Consider the following 11,759-nt stretch of genomic DNA (forward strand, 5'->3'; position numbering starts at 1 on the left):
GAAAGAAAGAAAGAAAGAAAGAAAGAAAGAAAGAAAGAAAGAAAGAAAGAAAGAAAGAAAGAAAGAAAGAAAGAAAGAAAGAAAGAAAGGAAGGAAGGAGGGAGGGAGGGAGGGAGGGAGGGAGGGAGGGAGAAGCCACTCACTGCTTGCCCTATTCTGGATTATAAGCCATTTATTAGAAACTTAACATTAAACATAAATGCAAAAAAACTAACCCTGATCCATAACTACTTACACTTAAATTAATTAATTGCAACCCAGAGAGTATCATAATTTTATTTCAATACTCTCTTTGAGTCCCCATCAGGATTTTATTATCATTTCTTCTTGTCATTGTAGTTAGTATGAATTCCATTCTTCCAACTCTACCTTTTGCACTTTCCATTATTTCATTATAGTCTTTCTAGATTTCTTTGCATTCCTCAAACTTAATGCCATTATAATGTTCAATTACATAAATATTCCACATTTTAATCATTCTCCTAACACTGGACATGTAGTGTTACATCTGTTAGATTTTTTTTTTTCTAATTACATATAATGTTGTAATGAAAAATCTTTACCCAGGCAGATTTTTTTTAAACTTTTGTCTTTGATCTACCATTATTAGATTTGCCCCTACTAATGGAATCACTGGGTCAAAGAATATGATCAAATTGGTAACTCTTATCACATACTGCCAGAACACTCTTCACCAAATTTCTCTGATTTTACAATTCCACCAGCAATGAACGAGTACATCTTCTTCCATCTGATCTCTCAACGAGTTAGTTGTTTTTCATTCTTTTTTTTTTTTTTTTGCCAATTCGAATGACAGGAAGTAGAATACAAAATTTGCTTGGAAGTCATCTCTTTCATTATTTGTGAGACAACAGTTAGTTATTAATTACGATTAGGTTACTTGCCCTTTTAAAGATTCGGTCAATGTTGTCAAATTTCTTTGCCTCGTCTGGTAGTTGTGAGCGTATATCACCACCAATAAATATGCTTTCAAGATACATCCACTTCCTCTGGACTATCATCCATATCTAAAAGTATACAATATTATTAATAAAACAGAACTGAATTCTTCATATTCACAAAATGTATCTGGTAAAATATATAATAATATAACAACTATTACTACATTTAATATAATAATGAATAACATCACAATGATGAGAGCAGCCAATTATATAGTGCTTTAAGATTTACAATACGCTTTACCTTGATTATCCCACTTAAGTCTGTCAACAACCCTCTGAGATAGATGCTATGAAACAATGAGTTAATTTAAAAGTACTTCATGATGACAAAACCCCATTAGACCTATTTATTATTAAGTTCAATAAATATTTACTCAACATTTATGAGGGACAATTTATTGCTGGGTCTAGGCACAAAAAAATTAAATCAGATCCTTTCCTCAAGGGCCTTCAAATCAAATAATAATAGTTGAATAAGGGCTAACATTAATATAGCACCTGCTCTATGCCAGGGACTATGCTAAGTGCTTTACAATGATCATCCCATCTGAGCCTTGCAACAACACTAAAATATAGGTGCTATTATTATCCCCATTTTACAGATGAGGAGATTGAAGTAAAGAGAAGTTAAGTGACTTGCCCAGGATCAGACAGCTAGCAAGTGTCAGGCCACATTTGAACTCAGAGGAATGTCTTCCTGACTAACACTAGCACTCTGTTCACTATGCACCACCTAACTGCCCCAAATAAAAGAGAAAAATATATATACATATATAACAAATCAAATCATAAGATGAATAACACTATAATAACTATAATACAAGGGGAATCCCACCCCAGCCCCTATATTATAAATGTATAAAGAATGATGAGTTCAAAGGGTAATGACAAATGTAAAGTGAAAGAAATCGCTATCAGCTGGGGGAAGAAGTGATCAAAGAAGGCTTTCTAAAAGAGGTGTGACCCAATTTGGATCTTGAAGGAAAAAAGGGTTTCTAGAGTTTGAGATAAAGAAAAGCACATTCCAAGAATGGGGTACAGTGTGAACAAAAGCAAAGAATAGAGAGCAGGACAAGAATTGGGGTAGTAATGGGTCTGGTTTATCTGGAAGACAAGAGTATATAAGATAATGGTGATAGCCAGATTGTGAAGGATCCTGAAAAATCTTCATCACTTCTCCACTGGCTATCAAATAAAATATCAGTTCTTGGACTTCTATAATCTACCTCCAATCTATCTTTTCAACCTTAATCCCAAACTGCTTCCCTTCAGTAATGCTAAATGTTTATTGTTTGACCAATTAATTACAAAATGGGGGAAGCATGGATAAAAAGCAATTGTTCTGAAAAGGATCTGGGAGTCTTAGTGGACCACAAATTCATTATAAAGCATCACATGACAGTGAAGGGGAGGAGGCAGAAGTAAAGGCTTCATGTAGATTTCAGATGAGTAAAGTTTTGAAGAAAAGAAGGGATTCTAAGAGGTCCAAGCGAGATGGAAGTGCATTCCTGACATGAAAGACAGCCAGTACAAAGGCAGTGAGATTATATATGGAGCATAATGTGAACTGTGGGAAGTCTAACATTGACTTCACCATACAGTGGAGAAAAAAGAATATTCTAGAACAAAGTTTTTAAAAAGCAGGTTGGGGACAAGTTATGAAAGGCTTTAAATGTTCCACATAAGAGTATATGATATTTTATCCCAAGGGATATCCTTGGGAGCCACAGAAGTTTATAGGGTAGAGGAAGGACAAGATCAGACCTGCACATTGAGAAAATAATTTGGGCAGTTGCGCAGGGAGAGGAGGTTTGTAGAAAGAAATCAATTAAGAGTCTACAATAATAGTCCAGGCAAGAGTTGATGAGAGCCTTGAACTCATGCCAACTCTTACAACTGGGTCCAAAAGAATCACCTTCAAAAGTACAAGATCAGGGGCAGCTGGGTAGCTCAGTGGATTGAGAGTCAGGCCTAGAGACAGGAGGTCCTAGGTTCAAATCTGGCCTCAGACACTTCCCAGCTGTGTGACCCTGGGCAAGTCCCTTGACCCCCACTGCCCACCCTTACCACTCTTCCACCTAGGAGCCAATACACAGAAGTTAAGGGGTTAAAAAAAAAAGATCAACAAAAAAAAAAAAGTACAAGATCAGGAGCAGAGAGAGGGTTGGCTAGACAGGAGTCTGTCTTAGAAATATCTGGGGGTGTAGCAGATTGTTAGTGTTCAGCAAGAGTAGACATTGTCACATGTTAACCAACAGCTAATGCTCTCTTGCTTTATTAAAGGTTTAGTTTCCTGGAATAGAGAGATAACTGTCCCATTGGGTTCGACTCTGGACAGACCACAGCTGAAGTCGTGGATTGGGTTATGGAAGAAATATTGTTTAGAACAATAGTAAACTGAAAAATGTCCAGAGGAGGACTACCAGGATGAAAAAGCAATCTGAGATTATACCTTATGAGAGAACCAGATGGCCAATGAGATATTTCCGAAAGTCAAGGAAAGTCAAGATGAATTGAGAGATCAGTAATAAATGGGTTTTATACTCAGTGGAATTGCTCATTGGCTATGGGAAGGAAGTGGAAGGAAGAGGGGAGGGAAAGAACATGAATCATGTAACCATGGGAAAATATTCTTAATTAATTAGTTAATTGAGCTTAATGTGGCTAAATAAATAAATAAATGAATGAGCTTTACTGGAGAAAGAAAGAGAGGCATCAAGGGAACAATTGGGAGATGAGGCTCAGCAAAGAAGGCCTTTTTAATTTTTGAATCCCTGGTCCTTGCCCTCCAATCAGTCACTAAACCAGGAAGATGTCCCAGGCTTTCTGTCAGCCTCACAAGAGAATTTTTTTTCTGCGTGGTCTCTTCTTAAACAGGGAGCTCCTTGATGGAAGGACTGTCTTTGTCTTCTCTACTTATATTTCCATCCTCAATATTTAACCCGGTTTTTACAACATAGTAATCACTTATTAAGTGGGATTTTTTAAAATTCATTCATTAAAATAAGAGAGAAGGAAGGAAAGGTGAAGACAGGCAAGTTTAGAGAAATGGAAGAAAGGAATGTTGAAAACTCATCTCACACGAGCTAGATGTTCTCAGTCAAGTAAGTGAGATCAAGTTCAAATTTAATCACACCCAAAAGCATAACAAATACGTCTTGAGAAAACTTAACCAAACAAAATTAGCTTCTAAGGAGAACCTCGCTCCACCTTCAGTACTGCCTTTATAAAGGGATTCTTCTAAGTATAAAATTCCAAGTTCTGAGATCAAATCTGACCTCAGGCATTTATTGGCTGTGTGACCATAGGCAAGTCATTTAACCTTCATCACTTCAGTTTCCTCATCTATAAATGAGAATAAATAACAGCCACTACTTCCCAGGTTGCTACACGGAGGCTAAAATGAGACAATTTTTGTAAAATGCTTAGAACATTACATAGTAGGTTCCATATAAAGAGTTATTATTATTATTAAAAATAATAATTAAATATTAATATAAAATATAAAAATTGAAATTAATTAAAAATAAAATAAAAGGAGTTACTGTTATTATTGTTGTTATTATTATTATGCTCTTCACTGCCCTTATCAAATCTTACTACATGAACCATTCTTGGGCTTTTTTTCTTACCTCAATAACTTCACCAATTAAGGAGAGAGTTTTTTCCCATTTGTGCACAGTTGTCAGAAAGGGTCCCACAAATCTGCTTCCTGAAATGCTCTGGAGATTGACAGTGTTATCATCAAGGCATTGAATAATTTCATCTACTGATCCCAAAATGAATCCTCGTTCTTGAGTTCCTTTAAAGTACTTAATGACAGTAAATTTCATATTTTCCCATGTGTCCAATATGTCCTTGACACCCTGTTAGAGGAGACAAAAAGAATGGTTCCGTCAATCAATAAGATGTAAGAAATGCCTACTGTGTGCTCAGTGCTAGGGATACAAACCATCCCAACCCACTGAGGACCTCACATTCTCACAGACGGGTCCACACACACATAGATACCATTATGGGCAAAACACATACAAAACAGACTTAAAGTAATCTGAGGCAGGGAGGGAGAGGAACTACTACTGGAGAATTGTAACTTGTAGAAAAGCAAATTTTCAGGTCAAGAAATTGTGTTTTCTGAATGAGTTATGCAACAGATAGCCATGCAGGGAGTCAGGAAAATCCTTCTTTCTGGGTTCAGATCCAGCCACTTATTAGCTGTGTGACCCAGGGTAAGTCACTTAATCCTGTTTTCCTAGGTTGCTTCATCTATAAAATGAACTAGAAAAGGAACTGGCATACCCCTCCAAAAGGCAGCCTGCAGAAGACCACCCATGCTTTGAGTTCAGTCTTGATGGAGACTGAGGAATGCAAGAGGCTGAGATGTGGGAGGAGGGCTCTGTAAGCAGAAGGCACAGACCTAGAGATGGGAAAAGGGAATGTCCTCCACGAAGAACAGCAAGAAGACCAGTTTGGAGTGACTGTAAAGTGGAGGAGAATTATGTCCAATACAGCTGGGAAAGTAAGACCGGGCTGTGAAGAGCTTGAAACTCTATCTTTGCCAAGAAAACCCCAAATGAAGATAAAGTCAAAACGATATGTGATTTAGAGCAGTGGTTCCCAAACTTTTTTGGCCTACCGCCCCCTTTCCAGAAAAAAATATTACTTAGCCCCCTGGAAATTAATTTTTTTTAATTTTAATAGCAATTAATAGGAAAGATCAATGCACCTGTGGCCATCACTGCTCCTCTGGATCGCTGCAGCACCCACCAGGGGGTGGTGGTGCCACTTTGGGAATCACTGATTTAGAGTGATACCATAACTAAAATGGGGGAACACAGAATAGTTTACCTGGCAGATCTTTGGAGAAGGGAAGAATTTATGACCAAACAAGAGATAGAGAGTATTATAAGATATAAAATGAATAATCTTGTTTATATTAAATTAAAAGGCTTTTGTACAAACAAAACTAATGTAACTAAAATTAGAAGGGAAACAACAAACTGGGAAAAAAATTTATAATGAATATCTCTGATAAAGGTCTAATTTCTCAAACTTATAGAGAACTAAGTCAACTTTATAAAAATACAAACCATTCTCCAATTGATAAATGGTCAAAGGATATGAACAAGCAAATTTCAGATGAAGAAATTGAAGCCATCAATACTCATATGAAAAAATGTTCTAAATCACTCTTGATTAGAGAAATTAGAGGTATCACCTCACACCTATCAGAATGGCCAATATGGCAGTAAAGGGAAATGGTGAATGTAGCAAAATTGGGGCACTCATGCATTGTTGGTAGAGTTGTGAACTGATCCAACCCTTCTGGAGGGCAATTTGGAACCATGCCCAAAGGGAGATAAAACTATGAATACTCTTTGATCCAGTTATACCAGTGCTGGATCTGTATGCCAAAGAGATAATAAAAAAATAAGAGAAAGGATCTACTTGCACAAAAATATTTATAGCTGCTCTTTTGTGGTGTCAAAGAATTGGAAAGTGTGGGGATATTCATCAGTTGGGGAATGGCTGAACAAACCGTGGTACATGTTAGTGATGGAATACTATTGTGTTATAAGAAAAGATAAGCAAGATGATTTGAGAAAAAGCTAGAAAGATCTGCAGGAACTGATACAGAGTGAAACAAGCAGAATTGGGAGAACATTGTTCACAATAACAGCAATATTGGACAATGATTATCTGTGAAAACTCGATTACTCTCAGCAATTTCTGGGACAATCCTGAAAGACTTATGACAGAGAAAGAACTGATGGAGTTGCCTTTCACATCAGTGTATTCATGGCTTTATTTTGGGGTTTTGGTTATGGATGAGTGTGACCTTACAACAATGCCAACATGATAATGAAAATAAAATTTAAAAAAAAAAAAGAGTCATGAAGAGTTGAACATGACTGAATCAATTTGACAACAACCTAAAGTAGGAATAATGGGAATCTAATGACTTCTCTTGGCACAGAAATATGTTTTTGTGGGGTTTTATATTTTAAACCAGCATTCTCACCTTCTCAATGGTGATTTCCTTGACTGCGGAGACCACAATCTCCTGGATAACATCTGTATGCTTGTGAAGTTCCATGGCAAACATATTTTCCAGAGTAAATGTATCTGTCATCTCGAAAAATATGCCTGTCTTTTCCATAAGTTCTTTCCAGTGTCTGAAAACGAACCAATATATGCACAGTTAAGTCTTACTCAATTTATCACAGTGCCGGTCATTCATTCACACAATTACTGAGTGCCCACTATTTGCCAGGCACCAGGTAGAGGTAGATGGGAATTGGGAAGAGGAAGGAATAAAGATTTTTTTAAATGATACAAAATTTTTGCCCTCGAGGGGTTTTCTAGTCTAGTAGGTAGAGGAGAATACAAGGAATATACAAATAATTTACAATTCAATCTAAGAAGGATTTCTACCGTGTGCCAATGCATACAGAAGGTGCTTAAGAAATGTTTGCTGCCTGACCTCTAGGCCCTGGAGATAGAAGGACTTTAAAAAATAGTCCTTGCTCAAACCCGGCCTCAGCCACTTCCCAGCTGTGTGACCCTGGGCAAGTCACGTGACCCCCATTGCCCACCCTTACCAATCTTCCACCTATGAGACAATACACCGAAGTACAAGGGTTTTAAAAAAAAATAGTCCTTGCCTTTCAGGGCCATGCATTCTATTTGAGAAAAAAACAACATGAATAAGGACAAGAGTATCTCCATGATAACTAGAGGAGGGAGGGAGCACTCTAAGAAGGAAAATCAGGCAAGACTTTCCAAAAGAGGCGACACATGAGCTGAACCCTGACTGAAGCTGGGGACTCTGCCAGATGAAAGTCTAGGCAGGGTGAACTGACTGCCTGGGATAAGGCAGGGAGGTTGCTGAGTTTGGGCAAAGGCGAGCAATTCAGCTGGGCTGAAACATTGGCTACATGAATGGGACTCACAGGAAAAGAGACCTCCAGAAGCAAGGCTGGAGCAGGCCTGTGAAGGGCTTTCAATGTAAATCCAGTGAGGAATTTTGCATTTTATCCCAGAAGCAGTAGGAAGCCCCTGAAGCTTCCTGCCCAGGGAAGTGGGTGGTAGACTTGGACTTCAGTAACCCTATCGTGGCAGCTATGTAGAAGACGGAGCAGAGAAGGAAGAGGCTGGAGGTAGCATGGAATGATCATGTCATTGGAACTCTTCAGGTAGAAGAGCGGCCATGACTCAAGAAGCCATCACCAGAGGCCCTGCAGGGTGCTGCCCTTGTTTACTGTGAGTTTCCTTGACCTCCCTCCTGCTCCCTGCTGCCATTCAATGTCCCATCTCCCTGAACCAATGCCATAGCTTTCCATTACCATCAGGCTGGGACTAAGGTCAAGGCCCCAAACATGGACTGAGTCCAGTTCAGAAGAAGAGCCCCTCACCCTAGGATTTACGCCCCCAGGCCCCAGTCCAAGAGCAAACACTCAAATATCAGACCTCTTTCTGTCAGGACCTCATCTACAAGAAAAGATGGTGACGGAGACCCAATCTCTCTTCTTCCCTTGAGCTTGTATAAGGGTAGGCTCAAAGCCTACCAGGGTTTTGCTAGCCAAAAAAAATCTAAAGGCAGGGAAAACATTAGGTAAGGAAGAGAAAGACTTTGCCCCATTGGGAATTAGTTTTGTACCCTTGTTTTGCCTCCCATTCAAGTGCATGGGAGAGAAAAGAATTTTCAGAATGGAAAAGCTGGTGGATTCCAAATCACAGAGAGGCCTGGCAGGTTGCCAAGTGGGCAACCTTCACATGGATGATAGCTAGATAAACTTTAACTACTGGAAATGAAACAGGCAGTCACATAGATTTTCTTTCTTTAAAACAGTCTTTAAACCTTCCATCTTAAAACCAATTATGTATATTGGTTCCAAGGCAGAAGAGGAAAAAGGGCTAAGTAAAGGGGGTTAAGTGACTTTCCCAGGGTCACACAGCTAGGAAGGGTCTGAGATCACATTTGAACCCAGGTCCTCCCATCTCTAGGCCTGGTTCTCAATCCACCAAGCCCCCTAGCTATTGCCAGCTACATAGACTTCCTTCCTGCCTTCCTGCCTGCTTGCCTTTTCTTTCATTTCTTCCATCCCTCTCTCCCTCTTTTCCTCTCTCCCTTCCTTCCTTTCCTTCCTTCTCCCTTACCTTACATCTTAGTAATATCTTTAAGACAGAAGGGCAAGGGCTAGGCCATCAGGATTAAGCAACTTACCCAATTCCTCCCATCTCCAGGTTTGGTGCTAGTGTGATATTAGAAATTTGGGTGTCTTAGTGTGATATTGGAAATTTGGGGGTCCTTGAACTAATCTTGATTTTCCTGGTCTAAACTTCCTGTGGACATTTAGGACTCTTAAAACTACATTTCCCATGATTCCTCTTATGTAATACAGGTGGGCAGGAAGTGTGATTACATAAACAAAAGTATAAAGACTCAGGATAGAATTGGCACTTGCTCTTTCCTGATGAAGCAGCCAGGTGGGAAAGGTATGGCACAGCATTTGAATTAGATTTGTATCAGGTACGTGGCTTTAATTATCAATATGGCTTTCAATAAAACCCTAATATTTTATATATATATCCATTTTATTTCTTATGCTAGCTGCCCCTATATAGATTTTCTAGCCCTAAGCTAGATAGAGGTACAAGCCCTAATGATCAGGAAATACAATTCAAAAAATAGAAAGAAGGAGCAGCTGTTCTGTGTGTTTTAAAGAGGCAGATGGCTCAGATGAAGCTTCTCCTTCAGGAAAGGAGAGCCCCTTCCAACTAAGGTTCTGAAAGAAACAGATAGATTGTTTCTGGTGGAAAGAGAATTTGGGTGCTTTGTTTTTTGTCTACTATAAATGTGTTAGAGTTTCTGCCTGTTCTTTAAAACAGTGCTACATATACCCCAAAGAGATAATAAGGAAAAAAGACTTGTACAAAAATATTTATAGCCTCACTCTTTGTGGTGGCAAAAAATTGGAAAATGAGAGAATGTCCTTCAATTGGGGAATGGCTGAACAAATTGTGGTATCTGTTGGTGATGGAATACTATTGTGCTCAAAGGAATGATGAACTGGAGGAATTCCATGTGAACTGGAATGACCTCCAGGAACTGATGCAGAGCAAAAGGAGCAGAACCAGGAGAACATTGTACACAGAGACTGATACACTGTGGTGCAATCTAAGATAATGGACTTCTCTACTAGCAGCAATGCAATGATCCAGGACATTCTGAGGGACTTAGGAGAAAGAACACTTTCCACATTCAGAGAAAGAACTATGGGAGCAGAAACACAGAAGAAAAACAACTGCTTGAACACATGGGCTGATGGGGATATTATTGGGGATGTAGACACTAAACAATAACTCTAGTCCAACTATCAATAATATGGAATTAGGTCTTGATCAATGATACATGTAAAACCCAGTGGAATTTTGCATCAGCTAAGTGGGGTAAGGGGGGTAACAGGGGTTTGGAGGAAAGGAAAAGAACATGAAATGTAACTATGGGAAAATATTCAAAATACAAATTAAATAAATGAATAAACAGATAGATAAATAGATAAATGAATGAATGAATGAATGAATGAATGAATGAATGAATAAAGCAGTGCCACAAAGAAAGCCCCCAGGCTTTTACCTAAAAGAGCATGGCTGAGCCCACTCATCTTCCTATGAGAGTAGACTCTAGCTGAAGCCAGAAGCTAGAAGAAGGGAACAGCTCCCCTAACCTTGTGTCCAGTGAAGTTTCTCCTGGAAGGGACCAGTAGGACCCATAGGACCATCAGATTAAGACATGCAAAACTAACTCAGGGCAAGTCCAGCAAGAAGCATGAGCTAGTATCTATGACTGAATTTGAACTCAGTTCATTGGACCTAGTTCCAGATCCAAGTACCCTATCCACTGCACTCCCCTGTTGCCACATTAACTGGTTGTGTGACTGCAGGTTGGACACTTCCCCTATATAGGCCTCCATTTCTTCCCCTGTAAAAGGAGGACTAGATCATGTCTAAGGTCCCTTTCAGCTCTGTGAATCTGCAAAGATATACTAGGTAGCTATGTGGACACATTGAAGAGGTGTCTGTATTAGAAGCAGAGTGGACCTGGGTTCCAAACATGGCTTTGGGTGAGGCATATCTTGAGCCTGATTCTTCAGCTGTGATGAGAAGAAAGTTATACTAGACATTCCCAGAATCTCTTTTTGGTCCTAAAATTCTATCTAACCAAAACTGGTGAGAAAGAGGCACACACAGGGATGGTTAGACAGTGATGGTTTCTCTTCTTCTCCACCTCAAGGACAGTCAAGAAGCACACTAAAATCATCTATTAAGACCTTCAGAAAATGTTGGTCCCCAGTTTCCTTTCACTTGTTCCAGTGTTTAAGAATTCTTATAGTTAAGAACTTTGGTCCTTATTTTTAAGGAGAAATAGTTAAGAAATAATAGTTAAAGAACTTGAGGTCTAGAGACAGGAGGTCTGGGTTCAAATCTAGCCTCAGAATCCTAGCTATGTGACCCTGGATTTGGATTCCTGTATTTTTTTAAACACTTTTAAAAGATTAGTATGGAAGGATAGTCAGAGCAGTTTGGGCTTTTGCTGCTACTGAGCTGCCATCTTTATTCTGCTCCCCATGGGTAAGTCACTTAACCCACATTGCCTAACCCTTACCACTCTTCTGTATTAGAAACAAAAAGAAAGGTAAGGAGAAAGGAAGGAAGGAAGGAAGGAAGGAAGGAAGGAAGGAAGGAAGGAAGGAAGGAAGGAAGGAAGGAAGGAAGGAAGGAAGGAAGGAA

At 39.1% G+C, this 11,759-nt stretch overlaps 1 protein-coding gene across 1 annotated transcript in view; it reads right to left on the reverse strand.

Moving 5' to 3' along the window:
• Positions 1-11,759, reverse strand: part of DNAH10 (dynein axonemal heavy chain 10) — a 185,857-nt gene that overhangs the window by 106,561 nt on the left and 67,537 nt on the right. The window contains exons 16-19 of the mRNA XM_044685402.1: positions 10,697-10,718; positions 6,988-7,141; positions 4,598-4,831; positions 902-1,028 (exon numbers count right to left, since the gene is read on the reverse strand). Coding sequence (XP_044541337.1) covers positions 902-1,028; positions 4,598-4,831; positions 6,988-7,141; positions 10,697-10,718 — 537 coding nt within the window. The remainder of the gene's footprint in view (positions 1-901; positions 1,029-4,597; positions 4,832-6,987; positions 7,142-10,696; positions 10,719-11,759) is intronic.

This window comes from Gracilinanus agilis, chromosome 1 (assembly GCF_016433145.1).
Source record: "Gracilinanus agilis isolate LMUSP501 chromosome 1, AgileGrace, whole genome shotgun sequence".
Lineage (NCBI taxonomy): Eukaryota > Metazoa > Chordata > Mammalia > Didelphimorphia > Didelphidae > Gracilinanus > Gracilinanus agilis.